General features: G+C 46.9%; 10 protein-coding genes across 10 annotated transcripts; 6 read left to right on the forward strand and 4 right to left on the reverse strand.

Moving 5' to 3' along the window:
- Nucleotides 1–46: 46 nt before the first annotated feature.
- Nucleotides 47–1,697, forward strand: N7498_005760 (Glycoside hydrolase family 29; the record flags this gene model as incomplete). Its single annotated transcript, XM_058452822.1, has 4 exons — nt 47–697; nt 794–890; nt 948–999; nt 1,055–1,697. The coding sequence occupies 4 exons, from the start codon at nt 47–49 to the stop codon at nt 1,695–1,697; spliced, it is 1,443 nt and encodes a 480-aa protein (XP_058309360.1).
- Nucleotides 1,698–2,017: 320 nt separating this feature from the next.
- Nucleotides 2,018–2,230, reverse strand: N7498_005761 (uncharacterized protein; the record flags this gene model as incomplete). Its single annotated transcript, XM_058452823.1, has 1 exon — nt 2,018–2,230. One exon carries the CDS (start codon nt 2,228–2,230, stop codon nt 2,018–2,020), a length of 213 nt encoding a protein of 70 aa, XP_058309361.1.
- A 276-nt stretch (nt 2,231–2,506) lies between these two features.
- N7498_005762 (GPI-anchored transamidase) lies at nt 2,507–3,703 on the reverse strand (the record flags this gene model as incomplete). The annotated part of the gene is made up of 1 exon (XM_058452824.1): nt 2,507–3,703. The coding sequence occupies one exon, from the start codon at nt 3,701–3,703 to the stop codon at nt 2,507–2,509; it is 1,197 nt and encodes a 398-aa protein (XP_058309362.1).
- Nucleotides 3,704–13,683: 9,980 nt separating this feature from the next.
- Nucleotides 13,684–16,026, forward strand: N7498_005763 (uncharacterized protein; the record flags this gene model as incomplete). The annotated part of the gene is made up of 5 exons (XM_058452825.1): nt 13,684–14,193; nt 14,263–14,414; nt 14,467–14,640; nt 14,698–15,048; nt 15,117–16,026. 5 exons carry the CDS (start codon nt 13,684–13,686, stop codon nt 16,024–16,026), a joined length of 2,097 nt encoding a protein of 698 aa, XP_058309363.1.
- Nucleotides 16,027–16,605: 579 nt separating this feature from the next.
- N7498_005764 (DUF1014 domain protein) lies at nt 16,606–17,389 on the forward strand (the record flags this gene model as incomplete). Its single annotated transcript, XM_058452826.1, has 3 exons — nt 16,606–16,665; nt 16,718–16,818; nt 16,882–17,389. 3 exons carry the CDS (start codon nt 16,606–16,608, stop codon nt 17,387–17,389), a joined length of 669 nt encoding a protein of 222 aa, XP_058309364.1.
- Nucleotides 17,390–17,831: 442 nt separating this feature from the next.
- Nucleotides 17,832–18,978, reverse strand: pex7 (putative peroxisome biosynthesis protein (Peroxine-7); the record flags this gene model as incomplete). Its single annotated transcript, XM_058452827.1, has 2 exons — nt 17,832–18,741; nt 18,815–18,978. 2 exons carry the CDS (start codon nt 18,976–18,978, stop codon nt 17,832–17,834), a joined length of 1,074 nt encoding a protein of 357 aa, XP_058309365.1.
- A 698-nt stretch (nt 18,979–19,676) lies between these two features.
- N7498_005766 (uncharacterized protein) lies at nt 19,677–20,592 on the forward strand (the record flags this gene model as incomplete). Its single annotated transcript, XM_058452828.1, has 2 exons — nt 19,677–19,727; nt 19,858–20,592. The coding sequence occupies 2 exons, from the start codon at nt 19,677–19,679 to the stop codon at nt 20,590–20,592; spliced, it is 786 nt and encodes a 261-aa protein (XP_058309366.1).
- An 825-nt stretch (nt 20,593–21,417) lies between these two features.
- On the forward strand, nt 21,418–22,875 carry N7498_005767 (putative CUE domain protein; the record flags this gene model as incomplete). The annotated part of the gene is made up of 1 exon (XM_058452829.1): nt 21,418–22,875. The coding sequence occupies one exon, from the start codon at nt 21,418–21,420 to the stop codon at nt 22,873–22,875; it is 1,458 nt and encodes a 485-aa protein (XP_058309367.1).
- Nucleotides 22,876–23,777: 902 nt separating this feature from the next.
- Nucleotides 23,778–24,120, forward strand: N7498_005768 (uncharacterized protein; the record flags this gene model as incomplete). Its single annotated transcript, XM_058452830.1, has 3 exons — nt 23,778–23,786; nt 23,826–23,836; nt 23,862–24,120. The coding sequence occupies 3 exons, from the start codon at nt 23,778–23,780 to the stop codon at nt 24,118–24,120; spliced, it is 279 nt and encodes a 92-aa protein (XP_058309368.1).
- Nucleotides 24,121–25,272: 1,152 nt separating this feature from the next.
- On the reverse strand, nt 25,273–25,578 carry N7498_005769 (uncharacterized protein; the record flags this gene model as incomplete). Its single annotated transcript, XM_058452831.1, has 1 exon — nt 25,273–25,578. The coding sequence occupies one exon, from the start codon at nt 25,576–25,578 to the stop codon at nt 25,273–25,275; it is 306 nt and encodes a 101-aa protein (XP_058309369.1).
- Between the last annotated feature and the right edge of the window lie 77 nt (nt 25,579–25,655).

Consider the following 25,655-nt stretch of genomic DNA (forward strand, 5'->3'; position numbering starts at 1 on the left):
CTCGCCGCGCAGCAGTCTAGATAATTGATCAAATCCCTATCGGATCATGAAGCTTCCCCTCAGTATCTTGACAGGCGTATGTGCCGCAACGTGCGCACTAGCCAGCACCTACCAGCCTAAATTCCGTATTTCTCCGATCGACGGCTCGAAGATTGCGTTGCCAACGAAGGAACAACTGGACTTCCAAGACAAAGAGATCGGAGTCCTCATACATTTTGAGATAGCTACGTATCTTAGCATTGATGGCTGCAACAATGTTCCCAACCTAGTGCCTAACCCATCCTTGTTCGATCCGACCTTGATCAACACCGATGCATGGATGGACACGACCACTGCGCTGGGTGCAAAGTATGCTACTCTGGTTGCAAAGCACAACTGCGGATTCACAAATTGGCCGAGTGAAGTGACCTTTCAAAACCGGAATAACGAAACAGTCCCCTACAACTATACGATCGCCCAATCGCCGGTTAAGGGCAAGAATGTCGTAAAGAGCTTCGTGGACTCGGCGCAAAAGTACAATGTCGGACATGGGCTTTACTACAGCGTTGTCGTGAACAACTATCTGAATGTACAAGATTCCGATGTTCGTGCCGGCTCTTGGGCCCCTGGTCAGGTGAATATTACCAACGGCACATACGACCAAATCGTCCTTGACCAGTTGAGCGAGCTATGGAGGAATTACGGAAGCTTGACCGAGGTGAGTCATATCAGATAGAGCAGCATGTAATCTTGTATTGTTCATATTCTTACCGTTCGACATATCTGGTTTGATGGTGGATACAGCAGTTCGCAGAAGGACAAGATTGAGAGTCTCTTGGAGGCAACCCAGCCCCAGGCGGTCATTTTCAATGGATGCGATACAGACGGTAACTGCCTATCTGCTAATTCAAGTGAGTCCATTTTAAGACGGGATGAGATTGGTATGCCAGCTCTGACATTCCCTCTAGTTCGATGGATTGGGACGGAAGAAGGACAGGCTCCAGAAGAGAATTGGTCAAGGTAAAGAAGAAAAAACAATGTCTCATCGCACAGTCAACAAATCTGATTATTTTAGCGGCGTGACCAACGATGGCGGGGATCCTAAAAGCCCCTACTTCTGCCCAGCCGAATGCGATACCACTTTGCAGACCGACGACCGTTGGTTCTTCGGCGTCGATCAGCCGTTGCGATCGATCGAAGAAATGATCGATGTCTATCACAAAACCGTTGGCCGCAACTGTCTCCTGGAATTGGATCTCACCCCCGACCGAAGCGGACTGATTCCGGCTAACTATGCAGCTCGCTACAAGCAGCTGGGTGATTTCATCAGCTCCTGCTACGAGAAACCCGTCGGGTCACATGCAGCACACAATACAGACGAAAATGATGTATACACCATTAAGTTTGACTACCCGACCGCTATTGATCGCATTGTGTTGATGGAGGACCAGACGAATGGCCAGGTGATCCGGTCCTACCAGGTTCTGGCGAAGATTGTTGATAGCCAAGATGCAAATGGGACGCTGGCTGTGCCGTTTACTCTTGTATCCAATGGAACTAGTATCGGTCATAAGAAGATTGATATCTTCCAGAAGGCCGTTTCTGTGACGGAGATTTTGATAAAAACCACGTTCGTGGATACTCCGAAATGGCGATCTGTCTCAGTCCATCTCTGTGATCGGTTGGCCGCAAATGGCACTTCGACTGAAGCAGATTAGGTGTTTATGACGGAATACCAATTGTGTGCAACTCGCTTATATGGTTGAAAGCTAGATACAAGGTTTTCCGCTTTTCTTGGTATATAAGTTAACCATTCAGATCTTTCAATCTCGCTAGGGGAATTTGCGCTATCCCGAAAACAAATCTGTGATAGCCATTTTGTGCTCGGTGTGACATGGATTAGCATGATGGACGGACTAGGCATTGTTGTAAACCGCTGACAGGATTACGCAGGCATAGTCCAAATACAAATATCGCACATGGCACATATATTCAATCGGACCCAATAGTGGACTAAAAAACAAGCGATGCGGACGATTCAAACTTCGTCGTCATCATCACCGTACAAGCTCAAGATCTGCTTGCGAACCTGATCTAAACTCAAATGATCATACCAGCTGCTGTACCAATCCAAAAATTCCGCGATGGAATCAAATCTTGACTTCCGGCCGTAGAGAGTAGTTGGATTGTCGCCGTCAGCGTGAAGAATAACAATCCGCCATGCCCAGTCCTTTTGACTTGGGTCAGTCATCCTCGCATCGACAACAATAGATATAGGCGCTATACCATTCATCGTGTTCTCGACGGGAACCGACGCCAGTTTGGAACCCAACCTTCACCTCCAAGTTTCTGCCGACAGTGCCCTGAATAAAGGCATCTGCAAGCATCCTGCACAGCAGCATGTATGTAGGACAATCTAGATCGGCTCAATTAATTCTACTACTAATGCTACTAGACAGGTCATGCCTAAAGGCCATGCATGCTATATGTACAAAGAAATAAACCGAAACCGTTTGTCTTAGCGCCATCAGGCTGAACGGCCAAGAATCGATCCAGCGACCCAGATAGCAGTACAGGCACCCAACACGGACAGGCCGACCAGGCGCTTGCCCCAGCTGTTGTCCTCGGCCATTCTGGTCGGGCCCTCGGTCATCTTCGAGCCCAAGTGCACAGACTCCGAAGGCTCGTTCTCGCGGCGATGCTGAGACGAGTTGCCAAGGATGGCAGAGTATTCCTCATCGCGCTTGCGCCACCTCTCAACCAGTCGCGCAATCTCAGCCAGATCTTCTTTGAGAGAGCCTGGTTCAGTCGCATTAGCATTCTCAACCTCGACATTCTGCACGTTGCCGAAGAAATCGACCACCGTCCGCAGGCGACCCTCTGACTCGCCACCGGGGAATAGATCCCACCGGACACCGGGCTGCGAGTGAATCTTCGATTCATCGTAGGAGTCGAACAAATCACCCAGATTCAACTTTGAGTTGGCGCTCGTAACCTGGGTCTCTAGGAACTCGAGCACATAGTAAGTCCAACGGTCGATCACAGCGACTCCGACGTCGTTGTCCGCGTGGTGTGAGTACGAAGACTGGTCCAGCTCGCTGGATCCCGTGGCGACGATATTGGGCGAGTAGAAGTGGGTGTACATCGTGTTGGCCTGGCAGGTATCGATCATGAACAGCAGTTCATGGTAGCGCTTCTTTTCCCACATCTGTCCGAACGCATGGGCAAGGTCCCATGCGCCGATTTCCTCCGCGTCCTGGAACTTGAGGAACTGGTCCCCCCCGTGACCGGTCATGTAGACGAGCACATTGCTTCCGGCATCCGAGCCGAGACGCTTGCTGCGCGGCACATCCTCATCCAGGCGGTCTGTCAAGAGTCGGATAAAATTCTCGACCGTCACTTCGTAGCCCCTGTAGTCCACTTCGATGTTGTCTCCGTACAGATCCACTGCGCGGTCTGCGTTACTGTACACGGTCCCGGGGAAAGCATTTCGAGGGTTGCAGGCCATATCATCCGGGAGCATGAGGATAATCTGGGAGTCGGGGATGCCCAGTCGCTTGACCGTTCGGTACAGAGAGAGGACATTGGCGAGGTGACGGTAGTTGAACCAGAACCGGGAGGTAGAGACGAGTACAGCCCAGTTAGAGGTGTGCTCGGCGGTTACTGTTCCGATGAGCAGCAGCAGGAGCGAGAGGCTCTGTATTAAGCGCAGGAGTGTAATCATTATGGCGGATGGGGTTTAGGTCATAGGAAAGGCCAGCGTGGCCGGTCGTTGATAGATGTGTTCAGAACACAAAGTCAAATTTGGATGCGGTACTCCAAATATCACAGCCGTGAGCTATAACAAGCCCATTCTTGGTGTCGTGGTCAGGAAAGCGGTGCAAATGCGCGATGAACTGGAAGCTCCTGGGAGACGGGGAGATGACAAAGCCGCGTCCCCGGATGTGACACCTGGATATTCAGGCAAAAGGTATCATGCTCCAAGGCCCGTCAGATTACAGGTCACTACAGTGACGCAGCAAAAGTATTAACACCCCCCTGGACCCACGCCTACACCGCCCTCTCACCGCCTACCTAGGAACACGCTAGTAGTAGCTCAATAATCTCGCGTTTTTGCGCGTTATTCTGTTTATACCTCCTGAATCTCCTTATTTTGCTATCTATTATGGCACCGCGGTCTGAATTGACACCTGCGCTACGTGAGCGTATATGTGAGCTGTCCCAAGCTGCGGGATGGGGCTATAAACGTATTCAAAAGCGCTATCCTTGGGTCTCTCTTTCTAGTATACGCTATACTATTAAAAAGGACCGCGAACGACTCAATGGTGTCTCTAAACCACGCTCTGGACGCCCACGGAAGCTTGATGAAGCTGATCGTGAGCGTTTGTTAAACGCTATTGAGGAAAATCCTAAGATTACCCGCGTTGATTTGCTTGCAAATGTGTCGAATAAGGTTAGCTATATTCCTTTAGTTTTAAATGCTTACTGACCTAAATTTTTGGTTAAATATGACTCGATCCGACGCCTTTTAAACGCCGAGAATATGCGAAAGTGGCGCTGTAGCTAGCGGCCCTATTTGACCGAACAAAATGCGCTAAAACGGCTTCAATGGGCGCATCGCTATCGACACTTTATTGCTGAAGATTGGGCTCGTGTCTATTGGTCTGACGAATGTACAATTGAGCGCGGTATTGGTGTTCGTCGTGAATGGACTTTTATTCGCCCTCGAGATCAGCCTAAGGAGAGACAATGTCAAGGTCTTCCTATAAAAGGAAACCAAGTTAAGCAGATGTTTTGGGGGGCTTTTTCTGGCAGCACACGACGCACTGGCCTTATCCCTCTATTTGGAAACCCTGAAGCACCTCGCGGAGGCGTTGATCGCTTTATTATTCGAGATTTATATCTCCGAATGCTGCCTACATTAATGAATCATGAGGGTGGTATCTTTCAGCATGATAATGCGCCTACACATACTGCACACGTTGTCCGCGATACTCTACGCGAGCTAGGAATTGAGGTAATGGAATGGCCGCCTCATTCGCCTGATTTAAACCCTATTGAGAACCTATGGGCGCTCTTGAAGGCTAAAATCTATGAGTTACGGCCGGATCTTATTGATATGCGTAATAATAGCGCGTCCTACGCTATTCTAGTGGAGACAGCACAGATAGCATAGGAAGAACTAGAAATACAGCACCTAACGCATCTATCTGAGACGATGCCGCACCGGGTGGAAGCTATTATTGAGAGCCAGGGCTGGTATACGCCCTACTAGATAGAAATTCATGGAGTTTTAGGCCGGCAGAATATTAGGTAATAAGGGGGGTGGGTCTAGGGGGGTGTTAATACTTTTGCTGTGTCACTGTACACCTAGGGTCGGAGGTCGCTGCACCTAGCCCCACTTTTCTTTTCTGAGCTCACTGCACCCATCTCGCATTCCTACTTACTAATCATTGTATGCCATGGTAACAAGGTATTTTACCTACATACTGTATTTGTTTTGGCTTGTTTTCTATTCCTCACTATCACTACTATCACTATGGCGAATAGTAATCAACCTATCTGGAAGGACTATGAGCATCGGATGATCCATGATCTTATACGTTTTGACCCTACACCTGAACCGACCGACGACGCCTTTGAATTCGGGGAGCAGGGTGATCTCCAAGATCGTCACGCATCGATTCCAGACCCAAACGACGTAAATATATATCTGCATTGACAACATACAACTCTTCACCAACTAGTTTCTAACTATTTCTCTAGCACCCTGACCCTCTTCCAATGCCCTTAACAGATCGATCAATATATACTATATCAGCAGTATTTATTGAGTATGTAGCCTTGCTACCTGAGTATCCACAAACGCATAACGCTAGGTATATATACGTGGTGAACCTCGAAAATATTAAGCCCCACTAGGCGAAAGACACACTTAAATCGGTAGGGGTCGCCTTTAAACTAGTTATTAACTAGTTACTAACTAGATAGCTAGTATAGATCCAGTACTCGTTTAAAGGTAAAGGTGTAACATCAAACGTTTTTAATACGTATCTTAGCTGCCCAATAGAGAAAAAACGATATACATACTCTAGTATTAAGCGCTACGAGTTCCTTGACCCAGAGCTTGCTAGAATGGGTCATCTTTACGCGGATGAGGCGCTTTTCACTAAGATCGCTTAAGCTAGGCGACGGATAGAGCACACCGAGGATTTTGGGCTACTTTAGCGCGTAAGTATAGCGTAGGTAAACTAATTAAGAACTAGTTAAAGACTAGTTCTACGCTATAATCGATATCACTAATACTTTACTAGTCTATACTATGCGATCCAAGGGAAGTTTACTACAGAGAGAGCTTATAAAGCGCAAACTAAAAGTTATCGGCCTACCTTTAGCACGTACGACAAGTAGGTAAGCTCGCTCATTTTACGAATACTAGTGCTAAACTATTTATTAACTAGTTACTAGAATATTAGTGGTGTTACTAGCTATTATATTAGGTGTTTCAACGCAACCTAGGAGAATCATAAAAAGCATTTCCATCAGTCTCTAGTTACGAAAGAGAACTCGATAGATATATCGCTTCTTAAGAGTCTCTTAAGTACCACCTTTAAAGCAAGCTCGAAAACATACAGTGTTATCGAGCCACAGAACTCTCGAAGGACAAGATACGGCAAGAACTAGTTATCAACTACTATATAGCTAGTTTCTAACTAGTAATAGGAATAATCTATCCTCAGGGCCAAGGCTCTATCCAAGATCATAGCACGTGCGACGTCGTTTTCTATACCTTTATCCTATACGATATAAGGTCTCACCTATATACTATCTTCTACTCACGTAGGGTCTATAATCATCCACCGCCACCACCTACGAAAGCTCCATAGTCAATTGCAAGCGAAGTTCTTAATATTATTTATAGGAATATAAACCCAGACCTAACACTAAGTGAGTATAATAAAATACAACTAGTTAATAACTAGTTATTAACTAAATTTTAAGGCACATTTCTTCGAAGTCCTACGCTCCACGAATTCTGCGAGAAAAAGCAATATCTTACGCTATCTTAGATTCACTCTAGCTTCGCTAAGAGTGATAAAATTATAGCTATAATTTAGAAACAGCGAGCGTTACACTACCTATTAGGAAAAAATCTAGCTAGTGTCCGTCATCAAGTTCGAGTTAATCTAGCATTAAAGGTATAGTATTAACTAATTTACTACTAGATTAAAACTAGTTTCTAACTAGTTCTACTTAGCAATACGTCCGCGAAACCTACCACACTACCCATAGGATATATATCTTTTGTGCATTCTATACACAGATGGTATTTCTCGTATCTCTTAACGCTATTGAAGTTGATATATCTTACAAACGGGTAAAAGGGGTGATGAACGAGGTCATTTTTGCTACGATACTACCAGACCATAGAAAGAGTACGTGAAGGTCTATTTGACTAATCTTTAATTACTTATTAACTAGTTCTCTAGTTATAACACTATTCTATGTCTTCACGGACCAGGAAAACCCTACGGCATATAAGTTCATCTTTCAACAAGTGTTTAAACTAGTGTCCCAGGCTATTCAGAGACCTATCAAGTTCTTTTCCATTCATAGTGAAGGTATCAAGGCTATAGTTAGTGATATATATCCAAATCAGATGTATAGTGAGTTATTATTCTAACTAGTTACAAATTACTCTCTAACTAGTTACAACTAATTAAGGTTTAGGAGATTTCCTCCAAGACCAAGACCCCTACTAGACCTCGCCCAAACCCGCGGGTAGACGGGTTGGACCCGACCCATACCCGTTTCTTGGCGGGTTTTGGGTCGAGGGTATGGACCCGAAGGTCGGGTACGGGTTGAGATATTAAACCCGCGGGTTACCCGCGGGTTACCCACAGGTTGGTAAACAATACAAACATGAAGAACCTCGTGATATATATATATTATGCATTTATAGGCTATATTTATAGGTATCTAGCTTATAGGTAGTGTATTCCTGTAGAAATAAGGTCAAGGATAAGTATAAATGTCTTCAATTCTAGAACTAAACTAATAAACTATGAACTGATCATCATTATACCGCGGCCGCTTCCTAGATCTTCCTGAGACACGCTATTATATCTCTAGTAGAGGAATATCTTCCTCCTCGTTACTATCCTTATAGCCTTTAGTGTCTAGTTTAGATGCAACACTCTTTCTTCTCTTTCTAAGAGCACGTTTCGAGGGACCTTCCGTTGTTAATTACGTTTAAATAAGGACTAAACCCACCCATGTATCGTCCTTATTACTCTCCTTATTATCACTAATCGGGTCGACAGTACCCTCTTGTTGTTGGGCATCTTTCTCTTCATAATCCGCTTCTATCTCCCCTGCAGAAAGATACTCCTTCCGAAAAGCGATTTCGTCCTCTTCGACTTCAAATTACGTCGTACATCTATACAACATAATCTCCTAGATTGTTGTAGCATTTAGTAAGCCTCGACGATAGTGACAGATATCCTAAGCAGTGTTAAATAGCCGCTCAACGCCAGCGCTAGTTACAGGAATTGAGAGCACATCACGCGCGAGCTTTGCAAGCGCAAGGAATATAATCTAGTTCTCCTTCTAGAACGCTCGTATTAGAATACTAGAAACGGTGGCTAAGGTATATATATTAGTATAAGCCTAGTGATTAATAAAATAAGGATACTTACCACCATCGAGATATCTTATAAGCTCGTCCTGCTAGCTAGCTTAGATAGTCTGATCTAGACTAATCATCCGATCAAGGTCTATACCTACACTCTACGTAGAAGATCCTTCACCGTTCTCTATCTATTCCTCTAATAGACGTTGCTTATATAGTTCAAAGTAGTCCACAAGGCTTTACCTATATCTAGTAAGCCACTTAGGGCCCTAATCTTTACTCTAGAAGAACTAGAGCTTATATTATGGTGCGAGCATTATACTAATAGCAAAGAGATCACTAGGAATATCATCCATCTTACTATAGTACTGCCTAAGCTTTTCCTCCGCCGTATAGAGAGCGGTAAGCATAAGCTTCTTCTAGGCTATCTTCTTTCTTATAAGCTACTTAATCGACTTCTTAAGATGGTCGAAGAGCTTATTATAGATAGCAAAGACAAGGTAGACGGTGATATCTTTAGTTTTCGATAGCGTAGTGGTGAACTAGAAGAACGGCTATATAATCTAGAGTAAATAGTCAATCTAACGCCATTACTCTTAGTTAAGCATAAGATATAGATAGCCGTACTTCGAGCAAAACTTATCTAAGACGGATTGCAGTCGTTTAGCACGACGAAGCATTAGAAACGTCGAATTCCATCGCGTACGAACGTCTTATATCGGAACAAGAGCTATAGAACCTATCTAGAGGCTACAGAAAGCTTCACGGCGCTGTGGGCTTACGTTAATAAAGATAGCTAAGCTTCGAAGCTATAAAAATAGATTAGAAGTAGGTTTTTAATAGGTTTAATAGTGACGAGCCTTATTTAAAGTGTTAATGATCTCCCATTTTTGTTGTCTAGAACGAATTGATTAGTCCTAGGATTCAGTCCATTACATTTAAGCAGTGTCGTTCTTTGGATTTACCTTCATCTGACCTAGGAGTTACTTCAAGCTTAGTTAGATAATATAGGCAATATATAGAACGCGAATGATTGCGGTATCATCGCTAAGATTAAGGGACTAGATAGTCTCTTGGATGCTTACTACTAAAGTGTTATTATTCAATATATTATCAGTAGTGATTATAAGTACTCGATCGGTCAAATTGTACTTCTGTAGAAGCTAGAACAAAATAGCGCTAAGGTTAATACCTAAGTGTGTTCCATAAAGAGGCTTAAATCCTAGAAGTAGCTCCCAATAATTCTAGTCTTTATCAAGGAAGTAGCCCGTAACTACTATAAATACCTACTAGAAAGGAGATGTCCAATAGTTAAGGGTAATAGAAATCTTTCCATCTTTAGGAAATTTCTGTAGTATATTCTAATAGCGTTCGAGTACCGTACTTCGTAGCCAACGCCGTACTACCTTTATAGATGGAATATTAAGCTGTCTTGGGGCATTTTAGGCTATAGATATTATATCACGGAACCCTAGATACTCTAGAAGCTAGAAGGGTAGCCTTAATTTAGTAATAAATCGAAGAAGACTTAATTCCCATTTTTCCTAGCTAAATAGAGTATCGACTAGAGGGCTCCGCGCCTATAGAAGTAGTCGAAATCAGTGTATATCCTATAGACTATTAGGCTAGCTTACCGCTTACATAAATTGCCTAATATTTTGGCTTTTTGGCTTCCTACTATAGCTAGTAGTATATTTCTTTATCGTGGAAGTTCCATTTCCAAGCCCTAGGTGATTAAGGATAGCCTTACAATACTTATATATAACCTTCGGCGCGCTATCACTAGCCCTAGCCACCTAATTAAAGTGGTGCCAAACGTCGAAAGAGTATCGCGAGTCCTAGCGTATACGCTTCTTCCTTCCGAAGTCCGTTTATAGCCACTATTACATATAGTCATCACTCATTATTTTAGAGTAGACCACGTATATAGTGATACGATCAGGTCGAACGCTCTCGAGGGAACTAGGCACCGAGGGCGAAAGTAATCCTAGTAGGATAAAATCAGTATCGCCTATAGAGCTCGCGACACAAGCGAAGTTTTGTTGGCTAATCAATAGATCAAGGGTTAGATTGCCTAATAGGAGGAGTTAAAGGTCATCTAAAAGGTCTATATCATACGAAGATAATGCGTAGGTATTAGTGAATTAAGATATCTAGTGATATAATAATTAACGAGCACTTAGCTAAGGATAGTCAAAAGTCTTACAAAAGAATTTCAACGCGTAAGCGTAGATTCTAGGGCCTCGTAGTACCCTATTCTTCTAAAGTGAAAAATATAATATATCAACAAAGGCCTATATAGGTAGATAAAAGCTATACTTATTAGCTTATAGCCTATATATATAATAGGTAACCCGCGGGTAACCCGCTTATAACCTATAAACCTATAGGTAACCCGTTTTCCTTAAACAATTTCCTTCTAAGTCTTCAATCAAGGTAAAATCAATCCACTTTTTCGCATTTAATAGCTTAAATAAGATAAAAGAGCATTCGATTAGTTAACGTATAGCTTAATGAATATATGCTGATTGTTGTGAGATCAAAAATTCCTTATAAGCCATAGGATTGCAAGGACAATATAGAATTATATTATCCTTGCAAAAATATACGTACTATATTCTATAGTTTATATATATTTCCGCACTTCTGATGACAGTTTTGATGAATATTAGTTTTTACAACCCTAATAATATTATATAGTCCTCAAAGCGAAATATATAAGATTACTGCTATTCATTAATTAGAAAATAGACTAATTTCTTAATCTTTTATAAGGGAAAGAGGGTTTTATTAATTAGAACCACAGAGGTGACCGGAACAGATATAAATAACGGTATTTTATTAAGGTTAATTAGCAGTTTTATGCGTCTTGGCGTAGACTAAATTAGGATATTTATGCCAAAACGGGTTCTTAGCGGGTAACCCATAGGTACCCGCCAAGAACCCACGGGTCTACGGGTATAGATTTTAGGTATTGGGTATAAACCCGACCCGCGGGTACGGGTCCTGAAGTTAGACCCAAACCCGACCCAAAGCGAGGTCTAACCCCTACAGACGTCCTCGAAACTAGTAGCTAACTTATATTATGATATTCTATACTATCCATTTTATACGAATAGTAGTCAAGATATACCCTAATAGGCCAAATAGCTCTTATATTGATGCCCGCCGACGCTTAACTAATCTACTTTCCTGTCAATCCTTAAGCGATTATCATACGTTGCTTAACTTGATTGTGGGCAAGTAAAAATATTAACTAGTCAAATACTAGTTACTAACTAGTTATCTAGACCACAACCCAAACCTACAAGGCTAGGTTCAGCATAAGAGACATCCAATAATTACTACTAGTTTATGTTAGGCTTGCTTAGGTATAAACCCTAAATTCTTTCAGAGATTTTGGCCTTATACGAATGCTATTAAGTAAAGCTATTGGAAATCGTACTTTCTCGGGGTTTACGACACTCTTTTAGGTGCAGTGATGAAGTAAGTTCAATATAACTAGTTAGAAACTAGCCTCTAACTAGTTATAAGGTCACGATTCCTTGATCAGCGAGACATCGATCAATTCTCTATTCGAGAGAAATTTAGTATCCATTATAGCTATCACGCTAATAATATAGAGACTCGTTTTAGTAATAGTATACAGCGCGAAGAGCGGAAAAGACTAAAAGCGGAAAAAGAGTAGAACGATCGAGACAAAGCGCAAAAGGACCAAGATAATATCGACGATCAGATTCTCTAGGAGGCCTCCTCTTTAGGTTTTATCGTTAGTCGATATAGGTCAAAGACACCAAGAGGGTCAAGATCTAGAGTATCTACGCTAAATCGCTCTCAAAGTCGTTCTCAGTACGTGCCCTTAACTAGTTACCTACTAGTTGCTAACTAATTTATAGAACCCCCGCAAGTCCTAAGCCAAGCGGATTCAATCCCCGTCGCACTGCTACAGTAAATACGTCTAATGACGATCAATATACTAAGCTTAAAAGCCTTGAGCTTAAGCGAAGGCACCAAGAGATAGAGGATGATATAGAGGAACGGCGATTAAGGAGGGAAAAGTTAGAATTAGAAAATCAGAAACTGAAAGTAGAGCTAGAGCTTTTAAAGAGTGGTAGAGAACTAGTTAATAACTAGTCTATTGTCTTAGTTGTCTCTCGGAATCACATTGCATAGTGAAATAATGTAAAGGGTAAGGTATGGTAAATTGAAGAAAAAATTAGTGGATAGAGAATGTAAGGTAATGTAAGGCGAAAAGCTTTGCAACAGAAAGTGAAATTTTGTTTGTAGGTGTTTGCATACCGTCACGTGCCTAGGTGCAGCGACCTCCGACCCTAGGTGCACTGACCTGTAGTCACAAGGCCCGTTCTGTTCGGTCGTCTTTCTACTTTACATTCACCTAAGCACGCCTCTCCGCATTCACCTGGGCACCATTGACCGAAGCCTCCAGATCCAGCTGGAAATCTATCACACAATGAGATTACATTTTATCGGCAACTAGGGCTATCAAAATCGAAAGAAATCAGCTCTGTCCGCAATACGTGATCACTAAGCCTCGTTGGGGTCAATTATAAATACCTTTTAAACGAACAAGTCTCCTGCACCGAGAATAGTTACATAGATACGGAGCACAGAGCACAGAGCATGGAGCACGGAGCACGAAGTGTATTTCTATGACACAGCCGTTTAACAGCGGTGCCAAGCTGCTAGCCCTGATTGGGTGGAAAACAAGCGGCGGTGTAGGAAATCCATTTCCGGCGCCATCTTCGAATAAAACCACTTCCCCGCTATAACGGCATCATTCCCGGTTTTCAAAAAGCATTCATGGCCTCCTAGGTGGAATGGCTCCTTCAAAGTCGAAGTCTCTTGCCCCGACGCCAGGAAACAATCCTCATAAGACGGGGGATTATCATATTACCCCTTCTAAAAAGGCAACCACCGCCTGTTCGGCATGTCAACGGCGGAAATCAAAAGTACTTCATTAGTTTCGCTGAAGGATAATTTTACTAACCTCGATATAGTGTGTTGGAGGCATCCCGTGCCTCCCTTGCCAAAATTCCAAGACTGTTTGTGTGATGAACTCGGAAAATGATGGCCGCCGACGAATCACTCTCAAGCGTAAGATCGAATCGTTGGAGCAGGATCGCAATTTGCTGATGCGTCTTGTGGACACCATCCGCGATGATAACAAGAAAAAGGTGCCGAACGTGCTGAACTTGATTCGAAGCAATGTGCCATTAGACGAAATCAGGTTTTATCTAGAGGAAAGTCTAGAATCAAACGACGACGAGGCGCCGCCAAAGGGTCCAAGGTCCGATTCTGCCTCTGCCAGTTCCTCTCGCAGGTATATGGATGTCCAAAGGCTATCCGATATCCCTCTTTACAAGGTACCCGCGCAGCCATGGACGTCTGTGACGGACGACGATGCCTTTGTTTCACACCTAATTTCACTCCATTTTAGCTGCAACGCAAGCGGCTTAAATTGGATTGAACGTGGCTTGTTTTTGCGCGATATGAGATCCGGAAACCTGGATTCCAGGTTCTGCTCACCGTTGCTTGTCAATAGTGTCCTGGCTATGGCGTGCGTGAGTATCACCCCTTCGCTATTCAATGATCTCGTGGAGTGGTCTTAATTAGTATTTTCTACGATCAAGTTCTACTCCGATTACCCCGAAGCCTTGGCCATACCAGGTGACCCTAGCACTCGGGCAGAACATTTTTTGGAGGAGGCAATGCGGTTGCTGAAGAAAGAAGAAGGGTGCTTGTCAGTCACAACGCTCCAAGCATGGGGCAACATCTACACCTGGTAACCTTTCATGCACTCCCTATACTTGAACAATGTTGACTCGAATGGGCAGTCTTGCTGGCATGGGAAAGGACAGGCTCGGCTGGCAGCAGACGGCGGAGATGGCGGACTATGCCCGCGAAATCGAGAAAAAGAGACAAAGTTTGACAGCAGAAGCCGGTGAAGATGCCCCACAGATGGCAAGAGTTATTTCTTATGCGATGTTTGGATTGTTTAATATGTGCACGTGAGTATCATGAATCTTGCAGTGGATAGAGACGGGAGTTATCTGACATCCCTAAAGACTTGCTATCATGTCTCTGCAAAAGCCCGCTGTCATCAAACGGCCTACACAACTTGAGCGGCTTTCTCGGGATCATGATCTCAATGACACTTGGATAGCTTATCCCCGCCAGAGCGAGCCTGTACCGGCACACACCAACTGTGTGATCGATAGCACTTTCGAAATGATGCTTATCGGTTGGGAAATATGTGATTATCTCTTCGGAGATGGGAAGCCTTTAACCTTTGATCTTGAAAAGGTCGATGCCTTTCACCATAGACTACAAAAATGGGCTGAAAGTCTTCCTGAATGTATCGGTCTAGGATGCACCGGTCTAGGATGCACCCCTCCACCGGGAATCATAGATATGCAGTGAGTAACTCACATATATCGGCAAACATTCTGAAGTCTCAAGGCTTGCTAACGAGGTCGTCATAAAGTATGCAATATTACACAGTGGTCTTGATCATGTTCGGGTTTATTGAGCCCATTGTGAATGAAAGTGATCCAGCCACCAAGAGCCGCATCAGGGACGTGCGAATGTCTTCAGCCCGAAATATCGGCACTTTAGCCAATCGATTTCGGTCACTCTGGCATGTGGAGTGTCTACCAGGGACTGTAATGCAGTATGCCACTATTGCCATGTTCACACTCCTTGAAAACCTAGACGATGCCCAAAGTAAGCAGGCATTTGTCGAATCTTTCATCGTTCTCCGTGCACTAGCGCGTCGATGGCAACTTGCGAAGGGAATCCTTCGGCTTGTCCAGCTGACAGCCATGAAAACGGAGGACTCTCTTCCGGAGGAAGCGCGAATTCTTTTCAGAGACTTTGAGGCCGAACTTTGGAAGGAAGAGGATTCTGGGCGATTCAAGAGCCTCTACCCAAACTTTACGATTGCCGTCAATCAAGATCAAGGCCCAGGAAGGCATACCGATGACGCTGAATTAGATCGAATCCTGAAATCATGGGATAGTCTAAACTTATCAGAGCAGTCAACGGAGCAGTCAACGGAGCAGTCAACGGAGCAGTCAACGGAGCAGTCAACGGAGCAGTCAACGGAGCAGTCAACGGAGCAGTCAACGGAGCAGTCAACGGAGCAGTCAACGGAGCAGTCAACGGAGCAATCAACAGAACAGCCCACGGAGCAGTCAACAGTGCAGTCAACGGAATGGTCAACGGAATGGTCAACGGAACGGTCAACGGAACGGTCAACGGAGCGGTCAACGGAGCGGTCAACGGAGCGGTCAACGGCACAGTCAACAGCGGCGACGACAGAGGCAGAAGATGCGAGCAATGAGAGCAGTGGCAGCGGTGGCGGAAAGAATTGGAAGTTGCGGACGGCATATTAAGCAAGATTCACTTTCAATGGGGGTCGTTTATCTGCTGCCAGCAAAAAGGGTCCGGCAAAATTAAGTCCGTCTGTGAGTTGTCCCCCGGCCATGGCCAGGTGAGTAAAGCTTTTTTGATACTTTTCCCTCAAGTATCTCGTTCCGCATATTTGCATATTATCAACTATGTTGTGCTTCTATTTACCGTCCTAAGCGCATGAATATACACGCTGTTTTGCTCTTTCGGTCCAATTTAGGGACGAAGAACCAAAGTAATTAGCATGTGGCATGACGTTCATAGGCACAGATCACCATTTTCATGTACTAAAAGCAACTCGCGAGTCAGTTCATAGATAGTATTGGAACAATAAACTTTCTATGAGTTTGTATCAAAATCATGGTAGATTCTGCTCAAGCATAGAATTGTTCTCCAAGCTTCGATGAGTGGATGTCCAGATTAGTCACGTAGTCACCGCCCACGTCGGAGCCGGCATAATCATCTCGAGGATCAGATCATATCAGACAATCCACTTTTTCTTTTCGTCCCACCCTTTTGTCTCTCCTTGTGCAACATTCGCGTCAAACAATACATTTATCAAAATGGGAGGCAAGAAAGGAGGCGCCGGTGAAAACACCAAAAAGGTTGCTGGCAACGCCCGCGTATGTTGACCCCGCCCCCACCATCCTTGAATCGATGCTAACCATCAAGCAGAAAGCCGAGGCTGCCGCTGGAAAGAAGGCCGTTGAGAACGCGAAGGTTGCAGCTGAGGAGGACAAGCAGTGGTCCAAGGGCTCAAAGAGCAGTGCTAAGAAGTGAGCCTGCACTGGTGTTTGCGCGATGAGACACAAGCTAACAAAGCTTTTTTCCAACCACAGGGAGGACGCCGAAGCCAAGAAAGCCGAAGCTGCCCGCAAGAAGGCTGAGCGCGATGCCCAACTCGCCGAAGAGGAGGCTTCCCAGCCCGCCAAGGCCAAGGGTGCCAATGCGAAGTCGGCCCAGAAGAAGACTCGCGGTCTCGACCTCTCCCAGCTGGACGACGAGCCCGGCAGCAAGAAGGGCTCTTCTCTCAACGCCTCCGGTATCGACAATGCGCTGGATGCCCTGTCTCTGACGAACAAGGATACCTCCAAGGTGGAGCGACACCCGGAGCGCCGATTCAAGGCTGCCTACGCTGCCTACGAGGCTCGTCGCTTGCCCGAGATCGAAGAAGAGAACCCCGGCCTGCGCCGACAGCAGCGTATGGATCTTTGTCGCAAGGAGTTCGAGAAGAGTGAGGAGAACCCCTTCAACCAGGTGCACGTCAAGGTCAATGCCACCCGGGATGAGATTGCTCAGGTCCGGGACCAGGAGCGCAACAAGACCGAGGCTCGCCTGGGCAAATAGACTAGTGCACCTTTGATTCGGAGGAACATCTCCAAATATAAGACCCCGGCGCTAGTTGAGCCTGGACCTCGGACTACCGTCACCAGTCAGGAAATTGGGGCGACATCTCGATCTTAAGCATCCGCTACATGCCTTGGAAGGAGCTTGAGACGGGGATTGGTTGATCTGAGCAGCGCTTGCGCTAGTGATGGGGGTTTGGCGAATGCATACACAGGCCGAGCGCGGGAGTCTCTTGAATCCGTATACCATGCATAGCTGGGGCGACTTGGGCCTAAAATTACGAAATGCAATGACAGATATCCTTATTCCATATGTTCCATGAAAGGCAGTAGTAAAAGGACTGGTTTGCAGTCAAAAAGAGGTATCATATAAGAATGCCGTCTACACAGAACCACCAGTGTTCTGGATAATTGATAAGCTCCTCGACATGCTCAATGGTCATTCAGGTCATTGCGCCTCGCACATCCCATACGTAGAGGCTCTCATCCCATCCAACACTGGCACACCAACCCTCGTTTCCGAACAAACACCAATCCACGCCCGTCACAAATTCAGTGTGTCGTCCCATCCGCCCGAGTTCCGTGCCGACAACCGGACCCGCCGGGCCAGAGCGCATAATATCCACATCACCAGCCGCGCTTGTATCGGACCGATCACTCCATACACGGCAAGTCATGTCGTAACTGGCGCTCAAAAGGACGTTGGATAGATGTGGCGACCAGGCTACTTTGCGTACTGCGTATTCATGCCCGAGCATGGTGGCTAGAGGCCCTTGCTGCGGGGCGCGGATGTCGAATGTCCGGATGGCCCGATCTACACCACCTGTAGCGAGGACTGTAGGACGGTATTTGTTCCAGTCGTGCGTGAGGGCCTCGGCTGGCGGGGTTGCAGCCGGTGGCATGCCTGGCTGGCTGGGAATCGCGGGCGCCGCAGGGGCCGCGTGGATGGGTATTTGAACGGCGAGGTGGTTGGAGGCTGAGGCGGGAGTGCGCAGGTCAAAAACGCGAACGTATGAGTCGGACGTCACGCATGAGATCAGCTCTGGGTTATGCGGGCAGAAGGCGGCGGAGTAGGTGCAGCTGTGAGTGGGGAGGGTGAGCAGAGACTGAGGGCGATGCGGCGACCAGACTCGGACAGTGCCATCCCAACTGCTGGAGCAGAAGCGGTCTTTGGCGACTAGGTTCCAATTGACGCTGAACACTTCGCGTGCATGTTCTTTCCAGCTCGAAATGGGGAAGTCGTTGGCTGTGGTGTCGAACAGCTTGATGCTGCCATCGCCCGATGCGGTGAGGACCTGGTTCTCGTGGATTTCCGACCAGGCCAGATCGTAGAGAGAGTCTTGCGTGGTGAATCTGGATCACAGATGAAAATGTCAGCCTGCACGTTCCTGGGTTAAGGACTGTCAAGCTGCACAGATCTCCTTACGTTTTCACCGGCACGATCCCATTGGGAGTGAGCTCTAAAATAAACAGCCGGCCATTACCAACCAGACCGAAGTTGGCCGCACTTGCGACGGCTAGCCGATTGTCGAAGAAGGGCGAATACTTGACCGCGCAACCGTTGAAACCCTGTGTGCGGAAGTGGAGCATAGTGAGGAGCTGATCGGTGTCCACCGATCACACTGCAGAACGAAAGAAACAGTCTAGGGTATCAAAGGCAAGTGTGCACCATGTCGACCGGGCACGATGTGAAGTCGGAGGGATTGGCATCGGGATTGCGGGGAGGATCCAAGCGCGATGCGACGGGCCGAGGTCGGATTTAGCGCGGGCTACGCGTATCGGCCACTTCCCGCGCGAAACTATACGGCTTCATTGTGGGCATTCGGAGCTTATTTCGATGTTGTTTTGTTTGATGGGTCTCAAGATGTTTGAAAGATTACCCTGGAAATGTACAAATGGAAATAGGAATATGAGCGGCTCAAAGTTTGGTTGGTCCTTGGTCGATCTCAGCTCGACATTGTCTATCACAGGCAAATCTCATAAGATGCATCTTTGCTATTTCACTTCCTGGAATCTTGTTACCTTGGAAGGCCTAATAGATAGTGCGAATATCAATCCGATGTCCATATATAATAGACTGGTTAAGGTACTCGATCATTTGTTTGTTTGGAGACTGGGTGATCTTGATCGTGACGTCAACAGCCGCTCCGGCCGAATATGTAGCCGCCCCATTGGAGGATAGCTTCACCATTCCTAGAACCATGACCGCTTCTACATCTTAAACTGTCAATCATTCACTATGGGGATATGAAATTGTGGTTAAAGCTGAAAGCCACGAGCTCGGAACCATGATACCACACTTTTGCCTCTACCCCAGGGAGGACGTGACGCCGTATATGGTTAGCCTCATCCCCTTCACCGTCTCCTGCCATCCCATATGAAGCCTCTCGTTTATCATGACCAAACGGAGAAAACATCCACACATTCTACAATCGAGGCTCAATTGAACTAAGATTATGACCGAGCCAGAGGAACACACGACAGCCAAGCTATTTCTCCAAGAGGAAGTCTACCGGCTGGACTCGTCTCCCGGCCTACGATCCCTGCCCCCAGGACCATGCCGCGACTTTCCTCATCCTCAGCTGGGGCCCTATCATCTATCGTACTGCGTACGGACCAGAGTCCAAGCAGCTTCTGCGTATCTTCCTGCGCTGCCTTAACAATGCGGTTAATAGGTCATTACACCGACTGATGACCGGCTCCAACGAGCAACTTCGTCTCCTGGAAAAAGCCTACGCATCTAAAATATTCAGCGCACGGCGCACTTATAGTGGCTGTAGTGAAGAGGGCGTGCGCGAGGCCTTTCGCAACTTCAAAGCGTCCCTGGCGATCCCGGCCACGAAGTTACCGAGCAGGCTGCGCGTGTGTTTGATGGTTGATGAAGGGGTTCTTTCGCATATGAAGAGTGTGCTAGATGTATCTGCTGTACCGGAAAAGCATGCCGATATTGGGTCCTGCTGGGTTAAAGTGGTCGAGGACAATTTCCCGGACGCTCGATTTGGTGACCAGCCTTATGTGACATCTGTGGGTCTAGATGAGGTTGATGGCACCGGAGACTATCGTGGGGTATATCGCGGGTGGACGATGGTAGCTCTCTCGGCACTGGTTGAGGTGTTTGATGGGCTTCGACAGATGAAATACTTGGTTGAATATCATCGCGAGGGACGCGTATATCTGGGCGAAGGGAAATGGAGTACGACATAGGCTTGCCTCTTCATCCTCTTACTTGAGAGTTTCTTGTATATCAATTATTTCTCAACTTTTTGTCAAATGGAATAAATGTCCCCCTTCAGCACCTAAGAGAATACTCAACTATCGTGACACAGAGCATCCCTTTGATAGACCCAGCATCCTGGATGATTACTCATCCAATGGGCTCGTGGTTTAGTGGTATAATACCCCCTTAGCATGGGGGTGGTCCGGGGTTCGATTCCCCGCGAGTCCATTTTTCGCCCAGTTTTAGGTTGCCTTGGGCTTTCTTTTTTAATAAATACGGAGCCAGCTTGGCGCAATTGTCAGAGAAGCATGGGGAACGGGGAGGTTCAAGGACAGAAGGAAAGCATGGATAGGAAGCCCTCTCAAGCCACCACCAAATTCTTTCACCGTCACTGTAGAAGTTGCAGTCAAAAGTCATTCAAAATTCCTACTCATTCGGCAGCAGATGAGGCACCCTGTCATTGTTAAAATATATACAGCGAATATTTGTCCTAAAATATCCTCAAAACTTAGTGGTCAAAGATGTATCGGCGGACCCTCCAGACTTTGCCGTGGCTTGCGAAGAGGCTCGTGTTCCACCATCCTCTCTGATGATGAGACGGAATCATAAGCGGCTTTCTGATCATCTTTCTAGGTGCTTTTATATAGATTCCAGTGGCGGTGCGCATTATCATAAAACTGCCTTTCTCCCGCATCTATGAGAACGTGACCTGATTGGCCAGTTCGATGGCAGTCATGTGTCGATAGGCCTCTTATCGGAGGCTGCGAGTCATCTCGTTTTCTTGTCCATCATCGATATGAAGCGAGCCATCCATGGAGGCATTTGGGCCGAGAAAACGCCGGAGACTGTCTCCAGCCGAGGAAGCTGGAGTAGGTCGATCCGAGGCATCGTCGGATCAGGAGAATCACTCCGAGGAGTCGACCGACATCAAGCTCGCTATTTTGATGTCACTGTACCCAAACATCAAGCAGGATGATATTCTGGATGTTCTTGTGTCCTGTGAAGGCTCCGTAGATGCGGCATCCTCGCTGTTAGCCTCGCAGGACCCTGCGGAAAACGCACCAACCTCCAAAAAACGAGCCATTCCGAGTTCGTCTTTCGGGATCCAAACATCTTTATCGTCACACGTCCTGACAAAAGGCAAAGATGGGTCACTCGTGTCAATCAACGAAGGCATGGCCGGTCGGAAGCCCTTGTCTACTAAAAAGGGGCAGACCTTGCACCTCTATGCCCCGGAGGATGTAGCAGCCTACACTCCCTGCACGATTATTCACAACTTTCTTCCTCCCGAAGAGGCCAACACGCTTCTTGTGGAGCTGCTTGAAGAATCTCAACATTTCTCAAGATACGAATTTCAACTTTTCAACCGCACAGTACAGAGCCCTCACACCACATCCGTGTACGTTTCTACTCCTGAGGAATACAAGCAACAGACCTCCGAATACACGTACGGCGGCACGTACCGATCAAACGTGCGGCAAGCAACACCGCAGCTACGCACAATATCGCGGAAGGTACAAGAAAGGGTGAATGAAGAGATTCAAAAGCGCATCCGCGATGTGTACCCCGATGGAAAGAAACTCAAATACCAATCACCAAAGCAGTGGCGACCAAACGCAGCGTTCGTCAACTGCTACGAAGGACCATCCGAGAGCGTAGGGTACCACTCAGACGAACTGACCTATCTGGGGCCACACCCGGTGATAGGCAGTCTCAGCCTAGGTGTGGAACGAGAATTCCGAGTACGTCGGGTCGTCGCCCGGGATGACGAGGCAGATGCAGAGGAAACGGCAGGTAGTTGCGGCAAAAGCAGCTCTCCATCGAAGGAGAAAGATCAAAGGGCTGCTGCTCGTGCAGATGCACAGGGACAGATCTCCATCCACCTCCCCCACAACTCACTCCTGGTCATGCACGCAGAGATGCAAGAAGAATGGAAGCATGCCATTACCCCTGCACAAACTGTCTCCCCGCATCCGATTGCAGGGAATAGGCGCATCAATATCACCTACCGTTGGTATCGCGATAGTCTCCACCCTCGGTACATACCTCAATGCCGGTGCGGCACGCATGCGATTCTGCGGTGCGCACAGCGCAAGCAGGAGACCCGGGGCCGATACATGTGGATGTGCTACGCGGGGTTTGCGTCGGGTAAACAGGGATGCTCTTTCTTCCAATGGGCCGAGTTCGATGATGACGGCGATCCGTTGTGGGATCGGCAGATCGTCGAAGATGTCGCACCGATCTTGACCAATTTTTCAGCGTCGCAATAAATCTCACCCGCTTGTATTTTCCTACGCGGAATATTCCGGCAGTCAACTACGATTCACCTGGTTGTACCGCCATTACCTCACCGGATCCCTAATATCCAGTCTCAAGCCCCATGGGAAATCATCAAAAAAAGGAGCAAAGACCGAAAGGTATCAATGTCCATTGGATTGCCGGATTTACAGTTATGTGGGGGCAGCCTGGACAAATACGATGGATTCCACTCGTGAAATCTCCCCGAGGAATAACCAAAATCAACAAATAAGGTTTGCTACGTGTCTGTGGGTAAGAAGGAGAATCTCAAGGAGTTATTAAATGAGAAATTGCAGTAAAGGGTTGTTACTGGTTTACGTGTTGCGGATTGTGTCGTTATGCCAGCGTTGCATGGCTCACATGTATGTGGACTTACTTCGAGCGAAAAACTTATCATTATGGAAGGATGGATCATCAGACCAATTAAACAGTGCAATTCGTGAACAACTCTCCATGCCCAGGCAAGAACAAACATGAGCTCTAATGGCAATTCCAGGGGTGAAAAACACGGTAACAATATATGAAGAGGAAAGCCAGACTGCTGATAGACTTCACTCACTCCCGGACCGAACACTGAGGTCCACATTCAGCTCATTACCCGATCTAATGGTGGATAGACTGATCCGTCGAAAGTCGAGCAAAGAATCCACGACTTCATTTTCACTTCGGACAACAGTAAGTTGGCTCTCTGCATTGATAGTATTGGGTGCTGGCAAGAGTGAATGTTGATACTCAACGTGAGCAGTCAGAATAGGCTGGGTGATCACCTTGGAAGAATATTCGATCAAGAGAGCATTGATTTGAGAGATCATTCCTTCGATCACTGGATGGTGAGTAGGTAATTGATTTTGATCGCTAGGAGATATAGGCTGAAATGCCGAAGGTACGCTGATTTCGACTGGAACAATCCAGGTTTCTCCAGGACGAAGCGATGTAAGTCGAGAATTGTCAATGACAGAGCGGATCCGGCAGCCTTCGCAAGGAATGATGGACAGTTTGAGATTGAGAATGGACCCCGGGAGAATGCCAGTACGAAGCTGCCGCACAACTCTCGAGACTTTGCGAATGAAATGAGTCCCCTTGGGGCATGCGTGGCCGGTGCCAACATCGTAGGGAATGTGCCACCCAAGCCGAAGGCCGGTGTGTTTCAATGGAAGACGGAATTGCGGGGTAATAGTATGGAAACCGATGGCTTGGTCGATCCAAGGTATGGTTAAATGTACTGGCGGCGTTGCAGAAACGAAAAACAAGTGGCAGAAGGCAGTTCTCGGGCAGACAGAAAATAGGCCTGACACTCGCTGGATGACGTCGCCAATGTTGAGATCCGCCTTCCAATGATTGAGATGCTGGCGACGTGAAATGATGTTCAATGCGGACCGGATAGTGTCCAAGGAATGGAAGCCCAATGAGAGTAACAATTCAAAGTTGAGACTTTTGTCCCAATCAATGTATGCAAGACCAATTCTGTCGTGATTGTGAATGAGGTTTGAAGCCAAAACAGAGGATCCAAGGGTAATCTGCGTCAGAAGGTTGGCAGAGGGCTGGGTTCTGGTAAGTAAGTGAGCTTGTGCATCCGCAAATGATAAGCCAGGGAACTCACAAACTATCGACGAGTAAAATCACATCAAGGGGTGCGAGACCGGAAGTTCCTGGGAATGGGACAGAGCTGACATCGGCAGAGACATGTACTGTGGTCCATACAGACACGGCTCCCAAGCCAATTTGGCGCTTGCTGGCAAATGTCCTGGCGCTAACAAAAGATATAGGTAAATCCATCGGGTAAAGGTACCCGAAGCCCCCTTCACTTGTGTGCTTTGGATGTTGTCTCGGGTCTGGAGTAGGGGGCCTCATCTCCACAGAGTCGCTGGTAGAATTCGAGCCTGACGGAAGATCTGGCCCGATAGAATCCCAAGATCCAGAGCTCCAGCGGACCGTCAGTCGTGAGTCACGATATCTGCCGCGGATATTGTTCTCTTTCATTTTCACGAGTTGTTGTGGGATCTGATTTACAGGTCAGCAAGACGGCAGCCGATGTTGACAGGGGAGCAGTCACTTCGTCAACAAATGGATCAACCCCCATAGAGCCCAGCATAGAGCCCGGGTCCATGTTGCCCATGCCACTAAGAACCCTTCCACCTGGTTGCCGGCGCTTCAAGACTTCAATCCGATAAAGACTGTCGCATAGAGATGGAGTTCTAGTCGATGTTGCTGGTGCATTCGAATCGTTGCTAAAGCTCGCAGAGAGCGAAGACTGGCGACGGGGGATATGAGGATACGACATGGACGAACTGACGCTTCGGCTCCCTGATACGCTGCTGGTCTTTCTGACAGTAGGCGGTTCGTAATTCCGGTCGTTCATGATGAGCAGTCTAGACGTGCTCCAGTCCTGCGACGGCCGGGCCATACTGGAGAGGATCAATTGGTGCATCGGAAGATTCGGTCAAGCGGCTGCCAGTACCACTTTCCACGTCGGAGCGAAGTGGCTTCTTCCGATGCCAGCGTCCGCGGCAGCAGGGAAAACGCGACAGCCACCTGGGTTTGGCGAATTGGCAGCTGCAGCGCTCGGAGCAAACAACAGCGACGGCAACAGTGCCAAAGAGGACGACGACGGGTACCAGGACCAAGGCGATGAGCAATGCTGAGCTTTTAAAATCGAGGGATAAAGTATTGGGCATCTTGCGGGAATGGTAATGGTAGATGCGTGATCAGAATCTCTCCGTCCTGTGGAAGTCGTGTTTAGTCCGAGGGGGTG

This window comes from Penicillium cinerascens (genome assembly GCF_028974065.1).
Source record: "Penicillium cinerascens strain IBT 15544 chromosome Unknown contig_5_segment0_segment0, whole genome shotgun sequence".
In the NCBI taxonomy this organism is placed as follows: Eukaryota; Fungi; Ascomycota; class Eurotiomycetes; order Eurotiales; family Aspergillaceae; genus Penicillium; species Penicillium cinerascens.